The following is a 25,248-nucleotide window of genomic DNA, read 5'->3' on the forward strand; positions in this document are numbered from 1 at the left end:
CCTATGGAACATCCAGTATAGATACGGGGCGCCAATGCCCTTTCAGTTTTTCTTTGTTCCCCCCATTTCTTTCTATTATAAACAACATTGCTATGGATAATATTCCAATAAATATGTCTTTATGCAGTCTTTGACAATTTCCTCATGTCTCTGACATAGTGAAAGAATTTTTTTCTTAATATTGCACTGATTTGTTATATTTATCCATCTTTATCACCAGACCTCAACTTGAAATCTTTGCCCAAACTTTCTTCCCACTCCTTCCTCCATTGTTTATCTTATAAGCATTTCCGTATACTGGGTACCATGCTGGGCACTAAGGATGCAAAGTAATACATAATTTACCCCAGAGCTTTAGTCTACAGGGGAAGACAGACATGAAAACAAAATTATAATATAGAGTATTGACACGATGGTAGATGAAAGTATAGGATGTGTAAATACACTGCAAAGAGACACCAAGTTACACTGAGGGGACCAGAGGAGGCTTTTGTTTTCCTAAGGAGGATTTCTGGATTCACTGCTCTTCTACCATTATTTTTGACAGTACCTCTTGATATTCACAATAATAATTTGCTTCTAGCACTTAAAAGCCAAAGATGATCTCTCATTAGTTCATTGTTAAGTGGTGTCTCACCATCATTCAATTAAAAATCTTTTGTGGCTGTGTGTGTGTGTGTGTGTGTGTGTGTGTTTGGCAGGGGTAAGTACTACCTACAAGTGTCAGTGGGTAGGATAGATCATGTCAATAGCTCCTCAAAATATGTGGAACTGAAATGTTCATGGGCCCCTCAAGGCCATGCCCAAGCAGAGCCAAAGAGCTGTGCCTTTTCCTGGTCTCCTGACTCCCTCTGGAATTACTCTGCCCCACACCCCCATATTCTCTCAAATTGCCTGTTCTTAGAGACATCTAGGTAAGGACATTGTCATGGTCCCCTTCAGCAGCCTGGGCAAAATGCCTTGGAAGTTCCTTTCCCTCTCCCACTATAATCCAGCAGCACTGGGAGGGTGTGTAACAGAGAACACTTGGAGAGGCCATCTTTTTTAAGGGAAGTGATTAGAGAAGGAATTTTGAAGGAAGTGATATTTTATCCAAGTCTTAAAGATTGCATAGGAATTAGGCCATTGGAAAATGATAGGGCAGGTGTTCTAGATAGAGGGAATGTATAAACTAAGAGCATGAGACATACACAAGGATTTACAAGTCATTCTAAAAGGATTTTGATTCTAACCTGAAGGAAATGGGGATTATTGACATGATTTAGACAAGAGACAGGAGAATGATGTGATCAGAGTTGCTGTTTGGAGAGACTGCTCTAACCCGACAGGAAAGATAAATTAGAGGAGGGGACCTGAAAACATGATGATCAGCTAGGAAATTTGCAGTAATTGCTGAAGGCAATCCCATAGAGATGGAGACTGGAGACTCAGTAACTCTTAGGAAATAGAATCAGTGCCTTTCCTCTCCTCCCAGAACATCTTGTGTGGCGTTTCTACCGCCACCACCACATCTGATCAAGACATTTTGTCTCCTTCTCTTGGATAGGAGCATACCGTTCCTCTTTGTGGCTGACCCTAGCAGCTAATAGTACCTGGCATTGATTAGGTGCTCAGAAAGTGCCTGTTATACCCATTGAATTGATTTGATGATTAACTGAGTATGGAAGACTAGGGAGAGGGAAAAATCTGGAATGACTCCCAGGTTTCTGGCTTCAAAGATATGAAAAATGGGGATGCCATTCACTGAGATAGGGAACCCAAAAAGAAGGGCGATTGTTTCTGGTTTTATATTTCTGACTTTGGTTGGGAAAGGTCAGAGATCATGAATTTGGTTGTAGAGATAATGAGTTTGAGATGCCTGTGGACATTGAAGGAGAGATGTAGAGTAGTCACATGCATGTTTGGGTCTGGGGTCCAAGAGGAGCGGTAAGAACTAGAGGTGAGGCCGTGGGAGCTGTTAGCATACAGCCGAAGTTTTGGCAGTGAGTGAGATAGTATAGGGCATATCCATTAGACTGGGTCCCAGACTGGCAGCTTACACGCTGAATCCATCTACAGACACGCTTTGTGTGGCTGGCACACTGTTCTCAAATTACGTGAATACTTTTAGGCAGTGAGTCCACTCTAGCTTGCTGTAACCCTGCCACTTCTGTTGTCTTGCATCTTGCCGAATTAACATATTTATAGTAACTTCTTGGCTCTTATAGGCATTTGAGGTTATAATTTTTGGAGGGAGAAGAAGAAAACAGAAGGACATAACTCTGGAAAATACTAACTCATAAGGGATGAATAGGGAAAAATAATGAAGGAGAATGGGAAAGAATGGCCAGAGAAATCATGAGAACAGTATTTCGTTCTCTTCAAAATTATGGGAGCAATGTAGGCAATATGTAATAAAGTATAACGTGTGGATTCCATTTGATCCAACAATTCACTTCTATTTCACATAAGGAAATAATCATGTCTGCCCACAAGTTACTGTAATATGATGCTTGTTGCAGCATGTTCATAATAGCAAAAAAAAAAAAAATGAGAACTGTGTAAATGTCCTAGTAGAGAATGATTAAGAAATAAAGCATGTCCATGTGATGAAATAATATGTAGTCATAAAAAATGATGTCAGACTCTATTTACTGACATGACCCCACAATTCATTGTTAAATTTTTCAAGAGCAAGTTATGGAACAGTACGTATAAGACAATTCCATTTATGTTAAATGTCTAATTATAGAAGGAAAGGTCTGGAAGCCTTCACACGAAAATCACAAGAACCTCCCAATAGCTAAATCTAGTAGAACTTTCCCTGGCGTCTGTGTCTTTGACCCTTCTCTGGCTTTTGACATTGTTAGCCTTTTTTGGCTTCTGCTCCTTGTCATATTTCCCTGACTTTTGTCCCCTACGCTGGCAATCAGGACTGAAACATGGCAGACTGAATCCTGGGAGAACTCTTTGAAACTGGCAGCTTGTTTATATTCTAGGCACAGCCAAAACAGGGCTCTTACTGGGCAATGCTCTGGGAAGGAGCAGTTAGGGACAGTATTTCTTTGGTCCTCAGTCCCTCTGAGTCTACATAACTCTTCTGGAATAAAACCCTTTCCAGGGTCTCTGGGTACAAGTTTCCTCCCCTTACCTATCTCCCCCACCCCCAAGCAAAATTGCAGGGCTATCCCCTCTCCCACGCCTTCCGTTCAGCCAAGGGGTTATTTTTAACAGTGTTGTATATGCAATGCTTAAATCCTGGCAAAACACCAGAGCCTTGGAATAGACCCTGAGATAGAAATAGTCTCCCACAGCCCCCTCCCTTTCTACGGTTTTTCCTTTTAAAGAGAGAAAACAATTTATCTAAACCATAGACAGCCTTACCAAGAAAGTCCCTAGACACTAGCACTGAGAGACTGAACTCATAGCCTCGGCCACAGAGGGTGGGCTGGAGGCTGGGCCCGCTGCCACTTCAGGCCTTATTTCAGCCCAGGGGAGTTGGAGGGACTAGTTCCTGCCACTCTGCTGGGATGGGTAAGTCTGGAACCCCTGTTCCACAGAATCATGGTGATTACCTAGTCCGTCCCCCATTCCCAGTAGCCAGAGGCTCTTAACCTCCAGAAGCAGCCCGTCCACTCCAGTAACTGCCTGACTGCTTCAAGAGAGTCACTAAGAAAAGCCAGAATCTGCCTTTCTGTAACTCATACCTGTGGGCCTAGTGCCACCTGCCTGAGCCACACAGAACGCGTCTAGTCCCTCTTCTCTAGCCGATGTTCAGAGATTTGAAGCTGGTGAGTATGTGCCCTCACGTCCTCTCTAGCCAGACATCGCTGCTCTTAAGGCCCCTCCCTATCATGGTGGTTCTCTTCTCTGGATCAGTTACACTTCATTACTGTTCTTTTAGGAGGCACCCGGAGTGGAGCTCATGCTTGCTCAGAGGTGGCCTGCGAGACAGAAAGGATAGCAGGATAAACTGTCCTCTCCATTTTTGATGCTCCTCATCATGACTGATACCCAAGAAACACTACTTTAGTCGTCATGTCACAGTGAACCATAAGCCTGTTCTTGATACACTGCCTCCAAGTCCCCATCCCCTTCCTATTCAGGGCCATGATAGAATTTATGGTCCCAAACCAGACCTGGCCATGTAGCTGCCTATCTGGAGCTTCTTGGATCCTCCTCAAACCTCCAATATAGGCTGTTTCTTTCCTTGTTTTTCTTCCATAAATGATGGGTAAGCCATTCTTTCCTTGTACAATATACATAAAAACAGTGACCAGGATAAGCCTAGAACAGAATCTTGCCACTGACCTGATAGGTGTGAGCAAAACTCTTCACCAGCTACCAAACTTTCAAACCATCCTGCCACCTAGCCCACGTTGCTATCCATCTCTCATACCTTGCTGAATCCATCTGAGAGAATATTTTCCACATGCTCCCCTGGGTCCTTGTCATAATCCACATATAATGGCTGAGAGCTCCAGGCACAGGACTCATCCCTTAAATAAGCACTTGCAGAGTCCTAGAAGGAGCAGCAACATTGAAATCAGAAATCTCAGGTTTTAGATGTGGCGGGACACCTTCTCACCTTAGCCAGATCACAAACTTTGAACCTCAGTTTCTTCATTCATAAATTAGAAAATATGCCCATCCTGCTTATGTCAGATGGCTTTTGTGAGGATGAAAGGATTATAGTATAAAGAAAAACAGTAGATAAGAGTAAGGTGATCATAATCACTCCATTACTTTGTTGAAAACCTACTAATATTTAAACATGGTTAGGAATCACACAAACCCTCTTGAATTTTGATTATCTTAGCAGCACGTTTGACGTGCCACAGCCTACAGCAGTCACAGACCCTGCCAGGAAGAAGGGAGCTAGAGCCTCAGGGCAAGGGAGTCAGTGCTCAGGAACCTGGGACAAGGTGGAATAAGCATTTTCAAAGGGAATTGTGAAAGCAGGCTTAGAACAGTCGACCTCTGCTAGGCTGATTTGGTGTCAGTACACATGTCGAGAACAAGAGGCTTAAAACTTGCAGGAGGCAAGGCAGGAATAGGACCTCAGGGGTTGGAACTAGAGTTGGAGAAGTTCTCAGCAAGAGCTGTGTCTCTAGAGTGGTGAGAGTGGAAGCCCACTGACATCAAGCCGAATCGTTAGGTAAGGATCTGTGGTCAGTGCATATTGACTGGTCCCCAGAAAGCATGACTATGAAAGAAGAAGGAAGACAGGCTTGAAGCTGAGGTGGGTGTGGCCGCACGGGCCTAGTGTGTATCTGGACCACTGATGGAAAGGATCCTGTACACAGAGAAGAATAGAAATACAGAGAAGAATGATGGCATAAATGATACAACAAGATCCCCGAGGACAATGAGGCGAGGGATTGGCCTTTGATATCAAGAGGAGCACATCTTCTATTCCACAACAGCGGGGAGTAGTAGAAATAGAGATGGGCTTGTAAGTGCAGTAGAAAAGTGAAAGGATTCCCTTCTGGTGGCTTTTATTTTCTCTAGGAAGCAGGAGATGGGACCGTGTGCTGAACTTGAAGGGCAGGGTGCTAGAAGAGAAGTTTGAGAAGAGTGGAGAGTATTTGTAAGACCATTATGGAGAATAGAAGAGGCTGCTTCCTAGGGCAACCCAAAGACTGCCAGGCAGGCCAAGTGGGAGACTGTGAATCTGTAATTTGTATGTTTGTATGCATTTTCTCCAGCAGGCTGAGTCATCCAGTATAAGGGCAAGGATTCTGAAAGAAGTAACTTTGGACCAGAAATCGAGGCCCAGATTGACTGTGCTTCCTAGGGGATTCATTTGTAGGAAACAACATCTATTCTTGAAGTTAAGAGAAAGGTGCCAGGAGTTGGGGTAGGAACAGGACTCAGGCCACTCCTAAGGGAGCAGCCATGGCCAGAATGGGTTGCTGTCAGACAGGCAGCTGGCCAAGGATGGTTGATGCCCTGCCTGCAGAGGCAGCAGTAGTTTCTGGTGGATAGAGTGCTCCGGCCTCCCTGGAATGAGGTGGCCAAAGTCCTTGGCAGGTTGTACACTGAACATGGAGGGGCCCAGAAGAACCCTGATAGAGAACTCTGGAGAAGAGGGCTGGGGAAACAGGTAGTGTCGCTGCATACACCTATGAGACTAAGACATTAGCCCATAAATGAAGGCTGTTGGAGCTGTGTTAATGGGGTGTGTGCAAGAGGCTGGGGTTTGAGGCATAATAGTCCCTGGGCCCGTGATACAAAGATCTGGTATGAGGACAGGACCTCTGAATTCCTCACTCTATTTTTATTTTATTTTATTTTATTGCATTTTATTCATTCATTCATTCATTCATTCACTCACTCAGTCATTTTAGAGCCTTCAGCTTTCTAAGTTAAAGCAAGGTAGCTCACATCTAACCAGAGAAATCGATGTCTGGGAACAGGGCCGAGCCCAGCCCAAGGCTGAGGGAGTCCTGTTGGGGCTGCTGCTATCAATCCTACCTCTCATGTGGCACTTCCTGCGGGAAAAGGAGGGCATGGCTGATACTGGAACTGGGAGGGGAGGGAAGGAGGTGAACAAACTGACAGTTATTGAGGAACATACTGTGCCACAAACATTGCATGCTTTATCTCACTTCATCTTTGTGATAATACGTGAGGTAGAGGTATTATTAGCCCTGTTAAACATTCATTCATTCAACAGATATTTACTGAGTGCTTGCTAAGTGTCAGGTCCTGCTCTATGTGCTGGAGATACAACTGTGAACAAAACAAACAAACATCCTTGCCTTTGCAGAGTTCATATTCTAATGTGGAAGCAGGCCAAAAAAAACCCAGATAAATAAAAAAATATATATATAGTACATTAGGTTGTAGGGAGCGTTCGAGAAAAATAAAGGAGGAATGGGGCATAGAAAGTTACAGTGGGTTACTAGGAAAGGTGACATTTAAGTAAAAACCTGAAAGAAGTTTAGGAGGTGCTGATATCTAGGGGGAGAGCCTTGCAGGCAGAAGAAACAGCCACTGCAAAACCTCTGAGGTGGGATCCAAAACCAGGAAGGAGGCCTATGTTGCAAGTGGGAAATAATAGGAGATGAAGTCAGAAAATTAAAAGAAGTCTAAAGCGTAGGGACATTGTAGGTCATTATAAGGATGGAGGATTTTGAGCAGAGGAGTAATTGGTTTTAAAGGATTGCTTTGGCTGCCTTGATAAGAATAGGCTTATGAGGCAGGGAATCCAATAGGAGGCTATTGTAATCTATGAGAGAGTTGATGGTGACTCAGACATAGTCGAAGTAGTGGAGATGGTAAGAAATTGTCATGTCCAGGATATATTCTGAAGATAGAGCTGACAGATGTACTGACAGCTCAGATGTGGGTATAGGAGAAAGACAAGAATGTAGACTGACTTTAGGTGCTTAGCCTGGAAGAACGAAGGTGCCATTTACCAAGGGGGAGAAATGACTGAAAGAGAAGCAGGTTTTAGGTGGAGTGTTAGGAACTCAAATTTAAACACGCAAAGTGTGGGATACTTCTTAGACACCCAAATGGAGCCATTGAGAAGTCAGGGGAATATGGGAGAGTTATCCACACTTGGCATTCAGAGGAGAGGGAGGTTCAGGCTATGAAAATAGAAGAGATCACCAAGTAGGCGAATGATGATGGAGAAGAGAAGCAAAGACTGAGCCCTAGTGAGGCAGGCGATGTGGAAGGAACTGCAAAGGAGGATGAAAGGAGGAAAGTCCAGTGTGATAGTAGGGAAACCAGGAAAATGTGGTACTCTGGAAACCAAATTAAGAAAGTATTTCAAGAGGAGTAATTAACTGTAATAATGTTGCTGGCAGGTGAAGTGATCATATAAGTTATTGTCCAATCCAGGACACTTTTGAGAGGGAGAGTGGAAATTATTAAAAATTACTTCAGCATGAGACACATAAGCCAACATCGTCCCAGGGAAATTGCAATGTTGTATGGTCAGTAAGAACTGACCATTGGATTTAGCAACATGAAAGTCATTGGTGACTTTGAATGATTATTTTAGGAGTCATTAAAATAGATTCCAGAGAAATGGGAGGAGAACAGAAATGGCAAGTGTGGATAACTCTTTCAATGTGCGCTTCAGTAAAGAGAAATAAATGAATCGATGTGGTAGATGTATAGGTGATCATTGTACTAGTCTTTCAACTTATCAGTATGTTGGCATTTTTTTCATAATAGAGTTGGAAAAGTGAGAGTGTTAAAGCTTTAAAAAAAAGGAGAAGGAGAGTTTAATGTGGGAAAAATAACACATTTATATGCTAATGGGAAAGGATAAGATCTGGGGAACAAAAGTTGGCCTTCGTTACAAGTATGGGCAGTTCAAATTGAAAGGAAAGTAGAGAATGTAGGTACAGATTCAGGCAAGTGGCTGTTTCAGATATGTCAGTGCAATGGTAATAAGGTCACCTGTTGAGATAAGAATGAGAGAGGAGGTATTGGAAATGGGAGGGAAAAGGAGAAAGTATGAATAGTTATCCAGGAGAACAGGAGAATAACTGGGCTAGTAGCATATGGTACAATTGCCAGGCAGCATAAGGGCCTCGCTTGAATATTTTTTAAACAGACTTTTTTCCAGCTTTATTGAGATTTTTAAAAATTAAGGTAAAGTTGACATATATGAAGTTGTTAGTTTCAGGCGTACAACATGATGGTTTGATATAGAATTTCACAATGATCACCACAATAAGTCTAGTTAACATCCATCACCATATAGTTACAGAATTTTTTTCTTATGAAGAGAACTTTTAAGAGAACTTATTACTCTCATAATATTCAAATGTTCAATATAGTTTTATTAACTGTAGTCACCATGCTGTACATTACATCCCCATGACTTATTTACTTTATAACTAGAAGTTTGTAACTTCGTTCACCCATTTTGTCCACCTCTGGGCAATCACCAGTCTGTTCTCTGCAGCTATGAACTTGGATTTTTGTTTGTTTTTAAGATTCCACATATAAGTGAGATCATATAGTATTTGTCTGTCTGACTTCTTTCACTTAGCATATTGCCCTCCAGGTCTGTCCGTGTTGTTGTGAATGGCAAGATTTAATTATATACACCACATTTTCTTTATTTGTTCATCCATCAATGGACACTTAGTTTGTTTCCATATCTTTCAGACAAATTTAAGGTGAGATGAACCAACGTGTGTTTTTCTCTAGCCAGCTACATTCACCTTGGCAGGTATATGCCCAGAGTGGGTAGGAAGTTGAATTTAACCACAGTTGTGTTTTAACCAAGTGAGAGAGGAACAAAAAAGCTGAGGGTGAATGCAGGGAAGTGACTATAATTATTGATTTGGAATTTAAGGTGGGTGAGAATTGCAGTAAGAACATAAAAAGGTGAAGGACAGTGAAAAAATGATAAAATCAATGGCTAGAAGATCTCAGTATGTTAAAGGACTATTGAAGTTTAGCCGCAAGAGCAGGTTAGCTGTAGATATGTAGACAGGTGGAGGCAATCAGAGAGTGGGAGCTTGAGACTGAGGTTAGGGAGGGTTTTGTTTTTAAGTAATGACCCAGTCTAGGATATAATATAGCTGAGGTAGGATAGAAAATAAGATCACTGGAGGGGGGAGGCCGAGGCAGATCTGCCTTGGAGTTTACCAGTTTCTAGGTATAGAGGGAAGCTCATCTCTTCTATTTCCTACTTTTTGAGAAAGGAATACACTAAAAGTATTGAGACTGATGATAATTGCTTCAGAGTTTCTCTTCTTTATTTTCGACCAAGCCTGCAACTGAAGAGAGAGGGACCCGCTAAGGAAGGTGGTGCTGGACTTCACCAAAAAAAGGGATCTTTATCCACAGTCAAGGCTGGCAGGGATCAGAAAGGCAGCTAAGGCCAAAGAGCGGAGCCTGGGGGAAGAGAGCCAGTCAAGTGTCAGGACTGAGGGTCTTGTCTGTCAAATGTAAGAGATTAGGTCATAGAGGCCTCATCAGGTACAAAGAGCAGGAAAGGGGTTTGAGCCTAAGTCAATAATATTATGGAGCTTCTGAAGATTTTTCAAGAAAAGGACAAGATGGGCTGGGGCTTGCTTGTCTCCAAGACCCTTTACTATCAGACATTGGCAGTGCCGTGTCTTGGGAAGGTACCTAAAACGACCTATAGCCAGTCTCTGGTCCTCTTCCTGATGGTTGGCTGGATTGCCATGGGGTACTGAGTGTAGCAGGGAATAGGGGAGCTCAGAATGGATGGGTGTGAAAGAGGAAATTGAATGCCACAGCTCAGTGTTTTATGGCTGTGGCAGGTCCCTCTTCCATGTACAGAGCGCATTGTTGTGGCTGTTCATTCATTTGTTCATTGAATATCTACAGTATGCTATGTGCTATTCTAAGTACTTGGGATCACAAAGATAAGACACAATGATAAGACAATCTGTCTCTCAGAGTACCTCTTAGCTTGTCATGAGTTCAGATATAGGACCTCTTAGATTTACAGGGGCCAGGACATCTGCATAGAGGTGAGAAATGGCAGAAGTGGAGGGAGTAGCAGCATCTGTGTTTGTAGAGGGCTGGAATTCTTACATTGAAGGATAATTTTCCCTGTGCATCATAATAATAGGACTGTGACAGGTAGGGTTGCCATCTATCACTAACTTGACCCATTCTGTTTGGCAGTTGATCTGGTATTTGGAGAGACAGAATTCTGTTTCTACAGACTCACCCAAGATTTCCAAAGTCAAGAAAAATGCCAGAGCCCCTGCACTGAAGAAGGTAGCTAGAGTATTTCCTATAGGAAGAGAACCCAGCTAAGGGCTGAGAGGGGCCTGCATGGGAAATTCCAAGAGCAGTCTTCATTAATGTATTGCAGACCCTGAGGCAGTGAGTACATGTGTGATGTAATCCAGCCACATGTGTTCAGGGGCTTTGGACTTAGCCTGGCCAGCACTGTTGGCATGCCCTTCACACTTCCCTATGGAAAGAAGCAGGGCACACTCAGGCCTCAGAGGCAGCGAACAGCCAGGTAGGTTTCCCCGTCTGTGACTTGGGTGCTATTTGCTGGGGCGGGGGCGGGGGGAGAAGAAGAAAGGAAAAATAGGTTTTGGGGAAGATAATGGACTTCTTTTTAAAAATATGTTGAACCTAGGAGCCCGTAGGACATTTTGGACAAGGTGATCCAGATGTGGTTGTATGTATAAGCCTTGAGCTCAGGACATAGATCTGAGTTTGAGATGGAGATTTAGCAGCCACCAGTTAAAGATAAGCATCTGGATGTTTAGAACTTGAACCCTCCTGAAACAGTCACATTTTTTCAGTCTTTTCTTTCCAGTCTTTCCTGGGACTATAAGCAGTGGTGGTATGCAGAGCAGATAGTGGTCAGCAAGAGCTGCCCTTATACCTCTCACCTAGGCCGCCTTCGTCAGCCCCCTCCTCTGAAGACAGAGGGTCTTATCTGACAGGACAGTTTCTGCTCATTCACTGTCATGTTGTCTCATTCCTGAGCAGAGGGGAAAAATATAACTGGCCCCTTCTTCTGGCAATTCTATTTACCTGTGGAGCTCAGAAAATAATGTACATGTATTAGTTTCCTGTAGCTGCTGTAACAAATTATTTTCTCATGGTTCTGGAAGCCAGAAGTCCAAAATCAGCATCCCTGAGCCAAAATCAGAGTCAGCAGGGCCATGCTCCCTCCAGATGCTCTTGCAGATTATCCATTCCTTGCCTCTTCCAGGTTATGGTGGCAGCTGGCATTCCTTGGCTTGTGGTCGCACCACTTCAGTCTCTGCCCCTGTGGTCACATTGCCTCTTCTGTATGTGGTAAAATCTCTCAGTGCTTCTCTCTTCTACTTGTGAATCCATTTTGGGCTCACTTGGATAATCCAGGATAATCTTCTCTTCTCAAAATCCTACCTTTATGAAGTTTATATTTTAACAGGGAAACACAAACAATAAACAACTAATAAGTAAGTTATTTAGTAAATTAGATCAAGATAAATACTATGGGAAATAAGAAAGCATATGGCAAGGTGATAGGAGCAGGCTGCAGTGTTATGTAGGATGATCGGAGTTCACCTCATGGGAAAGATGAAATTTGAATAAAGCCTGGAAGAAGGTGAGGGAGTAAGCCAAATGAATATCTGAAGGAATAATGTTCTAGGCAGAGGAAACAGCTCAAGAAAAGGCTTTAAGGCAGGAGGAATATGACTGTGGTACAGGAGCAAGGGGAGAGTAGTAGAGATGAGGGGAGCAGTGTCAGGGATCACAGCTGGCCTCCTAGGCCATTGTTAGGACTTCAGCCTTTACTCTGATTGATAGGAAGACATTATATGTGCAGAAAGATTGATCTTTGATAGAAGAATGGACACTTCCTCCATTTTATCAAGAGGGAAGAGGAAACGGAGCAGATGCAGGTAGTTTGTAGACTTAGTGGAAGGCAGATCTCTGATGTTTATTGGGCACCGTTCTAGGTGCTGGGGGATACGGCAGTGAACAAAATAGGTGGATCCCTATTCACATAGAGCTCACATTCTTCACGTTATAATAAACTGGTACACATTAGAGAGGATACGCAAATGAACAAGATAATTTTAAATAGTGCTAAATGTCTATGAAGAAAATAAAACAAGATGAGTGCTAAGGACAGGAAGAGGAAACCCATTTTCCACAGAGGAGTCAGAGAAGGCCTCTCGGAGGAGGTGACATTTGAACAGAGATCTGAATGAAAATGAGCCAGCTTTGGGAAGACCCAGAGGTGTTCTGGAAAGATCTAGATGCAGAAAAAAAGTTTATTGTATTCGAGGACTGGACAGAAGGCCAATGTACCGTGGCAAGGTGAATAAAGAGGAAGATCTGAAATGAGGTGAGAGGTAGGTGAGGATTAGGCCATGTAACCTATAGTTTGGGAAGGAAAGGCACAATATGGTTGACGATTTAGTTATATTATTCTGGCCTTTCTAAGGAATGGATTGAGGGGCAAGAGTGGAAGCTGGTCACTGATCATTGCAGTAGTCAAGAGGTGATGATTTGGGCCTGAGTGGTAGCAGTCGAAATATGGATGGACTTAGAATGTTCGGAGATTAAGAGGATTTGCTGATGAAATGGATGAGAGGCAGCCAAGAAAAAAGATGAGTCAAGAATGACTCCAATTGGCAAGGTAGAGGTTTATTTGTGAAATGGGTATTTCTCTTTGTTGAATGTAATGCTCTTGGGCAAATAGGACTGAAAAAGAAAAGAATGACTCCTAGATTTTACTCAATCAACTGCATTAGCCTGGCCTTGCCTCCTTCACCATCAAAGCCAGAACCCTAACCCGTACATCATGGTCCTCACCATCTCTTTGAGTTTCCATCACACTCCTTCCTTCCAGCTAACCTCATACAGCAATGCCCAGACAGTGAAATCTGTCTACTTTTTCTGCTTCTGGGCTACTCAACTGTTAATAGAGACACACAAACATATTCATTGACCCCCACTGTGGCTTCATAGTCTCCAGCCTCTGCCCAGTGTTCAGCACTGCTCAGCATCCTCGTCCCTGGTTGACTTACCATGGTGACTGTTCCACACTTTTACCATTCATAAGTCACTACTGTCGTCCACACTTTTCAGACCCACAGTCCCTGACCCCAGAGATTTCCCAGAGAAGAGAGTCTGGTGAGCATTCTCTCAGGTTCCCCATACCTCTAACCGCACCTGTCAGAGTTGCCATCTTCACATCCTCCTCCTTTTTCCAGGGAAAAGGTATCCTGTCCTCTGTGTCCCTCCCCTCACACTCTGGCTCCTGTCACCTTCCCTTCGTTGAGGCCTTACTCTGCAGTTACCTCTGTCTCTCATACCCCTTCCCTCTTCTCTGCTTGTCTCCTTCCCACTCGAATACAAACACACTCAGTTCTCCCCCTCGCCCCCTCCACTCTCCAGCTACCATTACATTTTCGTCCTCTCCCTCACTACTAAGTTTCTTCAAAAATTGTCTGATCTCTCTTGAACACTTGCTCTCTTCTGTTTCTCCTCAACCCCCTGCACTCTGTTTCTGTCCTCTCTCCACCCCAAATGGTGTACTTCCCAAAGAGTCCAGTGACTTCCATGTATTTTCAAAGGCAATGCAATAAAAATATGGGTGTAAACTGTGCTGATCTATGAGTATATAGAAAGGATGAAACTAGATTACGTAGAACAGAACAGTGTCTAGAACATGATAAGAGCTCAATAACTATAAATTGCTATAATTCCTCTTGTTATTTTGTGTTGTTTATCATATATTTCACAATTACCCGTGTCTGTATTTGGCTGCCTTGCCCATTATTTGCAAAGGCAGGGACTCTGAGCTGTTTGTTGTATTTCCAATAACTAACACATGGAGGTGTTCAACTGCCTGGGATAAGCTGGGGCTTAGCACTTTACAGAGATGGATGCTGGACACTGGGGACAGACGGGACCATGTCCTTAGGCTCTGGGTTATGCGGCCTCTGTAGACAGTCCAGCTATCATCCAGGCTCTCACTGGAAGAGGGGCACCTGCCTCTCATAGTAAGTTCTCAGTTCATAGTTCTCTCCATCTTCCCATGTTTCCCTCCCCTTACTAGGAAGTGTGGGCCCCTTCCCTCCCTCCTTCGTCCACACTAGGTACTAGGCTGTCAGCAGAGTTAGTGGAGCCCTGTCAGCAAGAGTCTGGGCACCGCCCCCTTGAGGGCCTCTGGATCAGCCTCTCTACTCCTCCTTCAGCACAGGCCTCCCTGCCTGTCATACATGTCAGGCATGTGGCTCCAGCCTGTCTGGACACAGATGTGGCTACAGTCCCTGAGCAGGCGGCGGGGCAGTAGCTGGCAGTATTTCTGACCTGGGAGGGGTTTACTGTGAAACAGTAGAGACATCATTGGAAGTCTGGCCCTGTGGAGCAGGGAGATCAAAGTGTTGTGAGGAGGCACAAAAAGACAGCTCCCCCAGATTCCACAGATGAGCAGAAATTTGGCCACACTGTAGAGCCTGTCACCTTGAGCCGCTCCTCCCTCTTCGGGCCAGCAGACATTCACTGAGCACCTGCTGTGTGCTTGACTGTGTGCTAGGGGTGGGAACAGACGATTATATCAGTGTGTGGTCAGCACTGTGAGGACGGAGTGCGTGAAGAAGAGTGGAGACCTGTGACAAAGGCTTGGTCAGCCCTGTGTGGCTCAGGGAAGACTCCTACCTGTAGCGGCAGAGAAGCTGGAATCCCTTGAAGAATGGGCAGAAATTCAGCATGTGATTCCAGGCAAAGGGAACAGTGAGTGTAAAGGCGTGGAGGTGTTCAAGAGCCTGGCAGATTCTAGAATCTATAGTAGTTGGATATGGCTAGAGCTTAGGGAAAGAGAAGAGTAGAGGGGGTGCCTGAGGCGGGAGAGGTGCCAGCTCACAGGGGCTTTGTGAGCCAGGCTAAGCCGAAACGTTATCCTCCAGTAGCAGTTGCAGTCGGTAGAAACCCATATAAAACTTACTCAAGCAGAAAGAAAATATCTTGCTTTTTAAAACTGTTAAGTTGAGAGCTAAACCATCTCCAGGCTCACCTGAATCTAGGACCCAAAACAGTGTCTTTCTACCCATATCGTAGCTCTGCTTTTCTCTGGGTTTGACTGTTATGTATACAGTTTCTCCGTGTAGCCACAAAGATGACTCCAGTGGTTTTAGGCCCAGGCTTGGCAAATTTATTTCTTAAAGGTTCAGATAGTAGATATTTTTAGCTTTGTGGGCCATATATTTTTTGTTACAACTACTCAACTCTGTTGTTATAGCATTAAAGCAGCCATAGACATTAGGTAAGTGAATGAGCGTCACTATATTTTAATAAAACTTTATTTATAGAAACAGGCAGCAGGTCCATGGGCTGTAGTTGCACAAGCCCTTTTCTAGGCTTACATGGTCTTTACAGCTCACTATGTCAGAGAAAAAAAGAGATTCCCACATCTCCCATTGTCCAAATATTATATCTCAGAGAAGAATTTGATTTGTCTCACTTGGGTCAGATGCCCATTGTTGAGCCAATTACTGTGGTTCCAGAGGGTGAAGTATCTTGATTGGCCAGCCTAAGACATGTGCCTATCCCAGTAGCAGTGCTGGGGTCAGCTCAACTAGGATCATGTGGATTGAAAAGTAGAATGGACTTATAGGAAAGGGTAGGAGGAGTACAGATACCCACTGCACGATCAGCAAGAAAGAGCATGAACTAAATGCCCCAAGTTACCAGTGATGATCCAGCTTGAAATTGGTCCTGACAGCCTCAGGGCACCAGGCCAACCTCAGCCATGCTGATGTACACCCCGCCCTGGCCTTTTCCCTCTGTGCAGAGTTTATACCTCAGCTGCTTGATTTACACCCAGTCAAAATGTACTTGCCCACTCATTTCTTCCTCACACATTGCTCCACCTGCTGAGTAAGACTAGAGAGAAGATTCACTGGGAGGGGTACCAGGTTGAAGCTCCTCTGCCCTTGGTGGGCACTGCTTCACTCTGTCCAGCCTCAGCAGTCTCTGCCCTTGTTTCGAAGGGAAGGTTCTCTTCTCTCCTGTGCCTTCACCTACACTACCCTCGTCCTTGAATACCCTTCCCAGCGTTATCTACCAGGCTCACATTTGTCTTTCAAGGCTCAGCTCCATCTTATCTCCTTCAAGAAGATTTTCCTGTAGCCCTAAGATGGTCTAAGACCTTTGTGCCCCTACCTATCGCAAAACACAGGACAAATATTATAATTATTTATTTACCTGTGTCTACCATTAGTTCCTTAAGAGAAGTACCAGGGTTAATTTACCTTTAGGTTCCCAGCCAGCACTCAACACAGGACTTCGTACTGAATAGGTAGTAGTTAGGTGAGACAGGAGCTTCATGCTCCTGCTTGGAAGAGTACTTGTTGGCTGATACCTGCTGTTTGTCTCCTCTACCTCTGGGCTGCTTCCCCTGGATAGATACCGACCTGCAGTTCAGATTTATAATCCTTTCTCCTCAGACTCCTACTCTTCTGTGGGATCTATTCAGGTGGCCAGCAGCAGAAATGGCAGCAAGACGTAAACTTGTAAGACCTTTAGAAAATGTTCATCTTTCTTGCTTGCTTGGACATGTACCAAGGTCTTACTGTGCAGGATTATTTATGGTGGAGCTACCAGAGCAAGATCCCATACAAGGCCGGGTAGATTCTAGAAACCCATGTCCTGCTTTGTCCACCCTACCACTTTCCAGAGCAGGTTCTAGGAAGGTGGATCTGTGGGGTTTGGCTTTCACCCCATTGGATGACAGTCTCACTTTTTGGGAGCCAAGACCTATGGTTGAATTTAACAGGCTAATGCGCCGTGGCCCCTGGTCTCAGGAAGGCTCTGCTTTCCCTTGGTCTCCTGAGCTGCTCAGGCTGCTCACACTTATTTGGAAAAGTGGCTAGGGGGCTGGCCACCCAACCACACAGGCACAGATGGAGAGCTGAAGCTGCGTGTTGCCATAATCCAGCACTCACATCTAGAGGTATCTTTTTTAGTTGGGTTGGTGAGAACTAGAATGAAGACTTTAACTCTGGGCCTGCTGGTACCCACACTACTCCCCATCCTCTAATAGACCCAGTCAACTTTCCTGCTGGTCTCTGGATGTGGACTGATGTCCTGGGCCTTAGGAAGTGGTTTAGGTTGATGAGCCAGAATTGGGAATGCTCACTTCTAAACTGCACATCAGCCACACCACTGGACATTAAATGAGCTAGAAGATCCCTTCAGAGGGTCCCAGGTTACCGTTCCTGGTGGTCAAAGTCTGTAGGTCAGTGGACAGGTCAGCCTCTTGAGTCTTGGGGTCCCAGCCTTGCTGTGAGAGGCACAGGAGTCAGACTCACCCTTAGCATGTGCCTTTCTAGAGCCCCAAATCCCCATACTCATTACACTGTAGGATCTGAGGGGAAAAGACGGGCAGTTCCCAGTGCAACTTCCGTCTCCTCCTTCCCCTGTTCCTTCTCACGCACTCACACACGCCCTATTGAAACCTGATCCTGAGGCAGCCTCAGGTGCTGAGGCTCTCTGGCAGGGCTGGCAGGCTGGGGCCTGTCTGCTGGAGCCTGCCCCACCCTGCCTGCTACCCCTTAGGCCAGGGCAAGAAGGTCAGGCATCCCACACCCCTGCTAGTCTGACCAGTCATTCTGCAGCTCAGGGGCCACCTCCGTCCTGGCCAGGCCCGCAAACTGGCACCCTAGTCTCTGGACAAAAGCCCCTGGATTCTGTTTCAGGTGTAGCTTGAGGCTCTGCCCAGGCCACCTGCAGAATTAACACAAACACACACATACATATACCACCTCTGCCATCACCCCACCTCATTTCCTGCTGTTTATAGCCCCTGGCTCAGCTTCCAAGACTGCAGACACTGAGCCACCCACGGGGACTTAACAGAGTATAGTGGAAACAGTAAAGGAAGAGTTCTAGTCCACCTGCAGAGGAACTTAAAGAATAAGAAAGATTTTCTAGGCAAAGAGAGAGGGAAGGAGGTTGGGGAATAGAAGGAGGTGGGGTACATGTCAGGCAGTGAGACTACATGCATAAACGCATGAAGATTGGCACGTTCAGGAGCTGCAGATGTGTACAGGACTGGTAGAACATAACAGCAGTCTCGGCGTAGACCCAGATTGCATTAGATTGAGGAGGGAATAGTAGCGAGGAAGATGAGACAGAATATCCATTGCTTTTTCTAGAAGTTTTGCCATGAAGGGATAGAGAGAGAGATTGGTAGTTAAAGGGGATATACATGGTCAGGAAAGTGTGTTTGTTTGTCTTCATATCAAAGACACCTGAGCTTGATTGTGTGCTTAGGAAGAAACGAACAGGAATGGGATCCATAGCCTGTTGGGAAGATCAGCTTTGGTGCACGTAGGGGTAGGGTAGGGAAGCAAGAAGCTGAAGAAGGATCTGTCTGGTGATCTTGGTTTGTCTGTGAAGCTAGAGAAGAGACATCTGCTTTAAGAAAGTTGGAAAGGATAAAGAGTTTATGGAGAATGGAGAAGGTTTAGAATAGCTACTGAGCAAAGTCGAGGGTTCAAGTAAGCTTCAAGTCCATGAATTTGTAGTGGCATCAGTCCATGTGAGTGCATGGGGTGTGGCCGTCTGCGTGTGTTCTAGCAGCACTTCAAGTCTAAAAAAATACAAGAGTATGGGATTAAATTAGTCTCTGATTGGATTTTGCCTAGTAGATGGGACAAAAAGACCATAGAATAGGAGATGCAAGGTCCTGGCAAAAGAGAAATTGAAGAGAAGGGATTCTAGCCAGCAAAGAAATATACCCTAAGAATGAAGAAAACTTTTCTAAGACTCAAAATCTAAACCAATAAGGGTAAAGATTGATAAATTTGAATACATTTTTAAAAGTCTATTGCAAAAGAGGGAAAAAAGAAAAAAGCAAGAAAACATAATAAGCCAAGTAAATAAAAAAACAAACTGGGAGAAATATTTGTAATTGTATCTCAGAGGGCTTATATATTTGATATATAAAGAGCTTCAAAAGAGAAGATTGTTAGCTAACACCGTGGTAGTAATCGTGTTGCAGTATGTAAGGGTATCAAATCACATTGTTCACCTTAACCTTACACAATGTCGTATGTCAGTTTATATCTCAATAAAGCTGGGGGAGAGGTGGGAAGAAAAAGACCAATAACCCTGTAGAAATCTGGGCAAGACATTTGAATCAAGTTCACAGAAAAGGAACTACAAATGGCCTTTTCGTACATAAAACAGTATTCAATTCCACTTATAAAAAATATACAAATTAAAACAATACTGAAATAGATACTATTTTGCACCTATCAAACTGGCAAAATTGAAATATTCGACAATGTACTCTGTAAAGCTGTAGGGGAAATGGCACTTTTGTACGTTGCTGGTGGTATTGCAAAATAGTACAGTCCCTGTGGAGGAGAATTTGGCAGTAAGGAGCAAAATTACATGTCTGTGTTTTTCCTTTGACTCAACAAACCCACTTCTAGGAATCTACTCCAAAGATACATTGGCGAATAGAAAAGATATATACATGAAATTATTCATTATAACCACCTTTGGTGGAACCAACTTTATAAAAGACTGGGAACAACACAAGAGAGTGATTAAATAATATATTGTACATAACCTAATGGGGTATTATAAGACATATAACTTTATACTACTTTGGAGTGATCACCACAATATGTTATAGAGTGAAAAGAAATTAATAGGTGAAATAGTATATATGGTATGTTACCTTTTTATTGAATAAAGAAGGAATATGCACATGTATTTGCTTATATCCAAAAATAACAAAGGAATGATAAAATACAAATATTAAAATCTCAATAAAGCTGGGGGAGAGGTGGGAGTATACATATGAATACTGTATGGGAATAGAATTAACAGAAGTCAGACACAGAGATGAAAGTTAGACTTCTCTGAATATGTTCCGTGAATTTGTTTTTGGAACTATGTAAAGTTTTATCATAAAAGAAAATTAAAATGAGGGATGAGCAATCCCTAAAAAACAGAAGCAAAATTAAACAAATGAACCTAACTGTGTATCGTTGATGAATTGAACTCAGCAGAATTATTTCAAGTGACAAAAGCAAAGTTATTTGTACTCGTCTAGTGGGGTATATACTCTAAGGCAGAAAAATGCAAAGAAACTTTAAATTGTTTTTAGTAATGATAGTGTTAGTAAAGCTGTTCTGAAATTATTATATATTTTTCTATATTTGTATGTAAATAATCAATATGTATATATAAGAACAAAGCAAATAAGTCATTGTGTTACTGTCACTATAAACAAGGATGTCAGCTTAAGAGATAAGAGATACAAATATAAAATCAAAAGGTAAGTAAATAAGTTACTTTTATGGTATGTGAATTATATCTCAATAAAGCTATTAAAAAGGAAAAAATATATAAGTACAAATCTTGTAATCCTGAATTTGAATTGAGAATACCAATATAAATGCATGATGTATTTTCTCTTCAAAAAATTATTTTCTAGCTTTGTCTCCCTGAAAAGTCCTGGAAACAATGACTAACCCATAGTAATATGAGCATCCCTAGCCATGCAGATGGTGGTCTCTAAATACCATTTTCAATTTAAAGGAACCAGGGCTCCTTGGGAAAGTGATTGATTCCAGGCTGAGGCAAGAAAGATACAAGATGAGCCTGGAACATCTGTACATACAATAAAGCAAGGACATTATCTAAGATTACTGAAAAGTGTCAAAAAGATTCAGAAGCCAAGATGAAAAAGCCAAAGGGGGAAAAAGAGAGAGGAGGAAACCTGTGGACTTAAAAGTGACATAGAGATCAGCCAAATTCAATGTGTAGACCATGCTTTCATTTCGATTCTATAACAACCAACAATTAAAATAAGTGACAAACATAAATGAGACAATAGGAGAGGTCTGAAAACTGACTCAGTATTTATTGCTATTAAATTATAGTTAGTTTTTTAGGTGTGATTTAGATGTGGCAATGGTTTTAAAAGGACTTGTTTAGGTTTGTTTTTAGGTAACCTTTTAGAAATTAATGGTGAAATATTTTATGGGTGAAGTAGCATGATACTGAGATTCTCCAAAATAATACAGAAAGAAAGTGGATGGAGTATAAAAGGAACAAAATTGACCGCGACCGATAGATAATTGCTACATCTGGGTAATGGGTCCATGAGGGGGAAGTAGTTCACTGTGCTGGGTTAGTTTTTGTTTTTCAACTTTTGTACATATTTGAAATTTTCTGTAATAAAAATTTTTAAAAATAAATACACAGAAGGAACAAGAGTAGCCTTTGCACAACAGGAGAGATCTGAAACTAGCAGAAAGACATGTTAGAGCAGAGCAGGCTCAAACTTTCAAGGAATACAAAGAGGGTCTACAAAATAAGAATCCAAAACATGAGGGTCCAATAGAAGAGTGAGGTGAAATGGAAAATGTCTGAAAACAGATAATAAGAACAAGAAATAAATAAGTAGAGGCAAAGATTTTTAAGAAACTCTTATCAGGCCTATTTAATGCTTTTTGCCATGATCTCTCCCCTGAATTTTTCTTGTCTATTACTTATTGTCTTAGCTCTGGCTTCTATAACAAAATGCCATAAATTGGGTGGCTTATCAACAACAGCAGGTTTTCGTACCGTTCTGGGGCCAGAAGTCTGAGATCACAGTGACAGCATGGTTGGGTTCTGACGAGGGCTCTCTTCTGGGTGCTTGACGGTGACTTCCTATATTCTCATGCGGAGGAAAGAGAGCTAATTAGCTCTCTGGCCTCTTCGTATAAGGGCACTAAGCCCATTCATGAATGCCCCACCCTCGTGACCTAATTACCTTCCAGAGACCTCCATTTCCAAATATCTTCACCTTGGGGATTAAATTTCTACATGAATTTGGGGTGGGAGGGGACACAGACATTTAGTCCATAACACTGCTGTTGCAATTCCTACCTTTTTGGTCATATTTTCATTTGTGTATCCTTGTACATTTGATTGGGGTTGGGGGGCATTGATTTGTGTCTGGTTACCAAGTTTACGGTTTTGCTGTTTGACCTGCTCTCTTTGAATTAGGAGAAAAGTTGTGCCATTTGCATAGCAATGCTTTCATGAAATATAAAGTAAAAACATAGTCTACAGAGCAGTCTAAAAAATAATATGGCAAAGGAAAATCAGTACCAGATAGATAGCAAAAGGTTAATTTGTGTCTGTGTTGTAGGCTAATGGGTGTTTTTTTATTGATTGTGTGTGTGTGTGCGCTCCTGTCTGTATTTTCCCCCAAAATTAACATATTATAATTGACACCAAAAATGAGGGGTTTTTTTAGAGTAAAAATTAACATAATAAACTTTCTAATTAGCTGAAAGAAAGGGTGAAGGGAAAGAAAGAAGGAAAAATGTCGAGACTGTTTGGCTGGATGTATAGGGGATTTTATTAGCATATGACATCCAGTACATACAGGGAAGCAGATAAAATCCTGTCCAAGCATGACTGAGAAACTTTGTAAAACTTTTATAAGCTCAGCCCCGACACAGAAGGAGATATTCTTCCTGCAGGCCTTTCTAGGGGCCTTGTTTCCTTTGCTGTTACACATGGACTGTGGCTAGGATCCTCAGTGCCTCTGGTATAACATCAAATATACTAATTCAATTAGGTTTTATATACCAGGTATGAGAAACATGCATGACCCTTACACACAGAAGGGAAGTGAGCTAACTCAGAAATCCAAGGGAGAGCGGCTTTGCAGGAATGGCCTTTCTGTGCTCTCAAGTGTTGACAGCTTCTTAGCAGCGAGTAATGTGGAGGGAGCAGGACTGAAAGTTTTTTGCCTCCTTCAAGTTCACTTCAAACCCTCTAATAACGTTAGACCTCTGAGTGATTACTGATATAACACGTCCTGGGCATGGTGATTATAATGGTGTTAGTGATGATAGGAATGAGAAATACATACTTGAGTTAGAGTATATTAGTGGGGCTAAGTTCTAGCTTCTAGGCTTGGGAGGCCTCTTTTCCAGTTTTCAGTTTTTCAGTGGCTGGTTCAGGTTGAGTTGAAAGTAAAGAGATGGAGCCACCAAGGCCTAGGCCTTCACACATCCATTCTTGGCCAGGAAGACCCTAAGCAGGCCCCCTAGCAAGACCACCAAGGCCTAGGCCTTCACACATCCATTCTTGGCCAGGAAGACCCTAAGCAGGCCCCCTAGCAAGACTCAACATACAGTAGAAAACCAGGCGCTAGGTGCCCTGGAAAAGGTCTCAAAACCAGGATCCTTCATTCCATGTGAAGTCGTGCTGTCCAGGCATCTCTGAAGAGCTTGATTCCTCCTGTACCTTTCACTGTACCCAGATGCACCCTATCTGACTTTGTCCTGGCCTCCCCAAGCCTGCACCCTGCCCTCATCCACTTTCCCCAAAAAAGTGAAACTTGCCTTTTGCCTTCTCCTCAACTCAGCATCACTTCACCCTTCTTTCTCTCCCACCTTTCCTGGAGGCCAAAATTACTCCCTCTCCTTAACCTCCGTAGCAGTCCCTCACCTCCTGAGGAGCTTCGTGTTCCCTCGGTCCTTCTCTCGGCCAGCGAATGTCCTCAGGCTCCCGCTTGTCTGACGCTTCCCCCTCAGCCCTGCCTCCCAGCCGCAGGACACTGCAGTTTTGCTCTTCTCTTCCAAACGTCCGTCTCCTATGGCTGTTCACCTGCTTTGCCCTCTCATTATGAATTCTCCTTTCTCTTCACCCTGGGTGGTCCATCTCCCAGGATGCTCTCCAAAATTCTCTCTCCCTGCTCTGGCTGTACTGTGGGTTATTTTTCCACCCCACTGGACAGTGTCTCATCTCTGTGTCCCCAGATTACAAGAACAGTGTGGGCAGCAATGACTATTTGATGGATGCATGCCTGGATAACCTGCCAGCGAGCTTCCACTGATGAACAGGTCTTATCTCCCAACTCCTACAGCTGGCCACATGAGGACTGGACAGGCCTGCTTCTTTAAACTCAGGCTCCACTGAACAAGATCTGTCAGACCCCACACAGCACCTACCCAGCGAACAGGCTGGGGTAGGAAGGGTGAGCTGGAATATGGGAAGGTGGCTTCCAGCTGAGCCCACCAGTACTCTAGCCTTTTGCATTTGGGGGTCCTCAACAGCCCTATTGTATTCCAGGTTCTCCAAGCCTGCACCCATGTTCCTGGATGACTCCTTCCGCAAGTGGGCCAGGATCCGAGAATTTGTGCCGCCTTTTGGGATCAAAGGTCAAGGTATGTTGGGAACCCTGACCCTTCCACATTAACATCTCATCTCCCAGACTGTCTCCCTACACTTCAGGACAGGGTAGTACCCTCAGAAGTCCCCATGCTGGGGCTCGTCTCTGCTCCCCGACTCTCAACAATGCCTTACCTTCCCTCCTTTCCCTTCCTGTCTTTTTCTCACTACTTTAATGAAATATTTACTCAGAGCCCACCATTTCGTCAGGGCTAAGTATATCCCAGTGGAGTAGACAGGTAGGGTCCCTCTCCAGTCTAGTGGAGATGCAGACATTTAGAGTACAGGACAGCAGGGCTCTGAGGAGGGAAGAAGAGTGCTGTGAGATCACAGAAAAGGAGGGGTTAGATGTGAGGGGAAAATCCCAGAGAAATAGAGCCCGTCCCCCATGAGTGCCCCCAGGCTCCTTCATCATCCCCTCCTGACGTTTCTCACCTTTACCTAGTTCCCCCTCCAGTCCTTTCCTATCTTGTCCAAGGCTAACCTTTCACTCCTGTAGCCTCAGAACTATCTACTTCCATTGCCGTAGGGACCTCACGCATGCAGGACCCTCCTGACTTAGGACTTTCCCATCCCTCGCTGTGGAAAGCTTAT

General features: G+C 43.7%; 1 protein-coding gene across 8 annotated transcripts in view; it reads left to right on the forward strand.

The window, feature by feature from the left end:
* The window catches only part of ST3GAL3 (ST3 beta-galactoside alpha-2,3-sialyltransferase 3), a 167,447-nt gene that overhangs the window by 116,469 nt on the left and 25,730 nt on the right, over positions 1-25,248 (forward strand). For all 8 annotated transcript variants that reach the window (XM_039883662.1, XM_039883661.1, XM_039883660.1 and 5 more), the window contains one exon: positions 24,556-24,650. In XM_039883662.1, coding sequence (XP_039739596.1) covers positions 24,556-24,650 — 95 coding nt within the window. The remainder of the gene's footprint in view (positions 1-24,555; positions 24,651-25,248) is intronic.

Source organism: Pteropus medius, unplaced genomic scaffold (genome assembly GCF_902729225.1).
Source record: "Pteropus medius unplaced genomic scaffold, Ma_sr-lr_union100, whole genome shotgun sequence".
In the NCBI taxonomy this organism is placed as follows: domain Eukaryota; kingdom Metazoa; phylum Chordata; class Mammalia; order Chiroptera; family Pteropodidae; genus Pteropus; species Pteropus medius.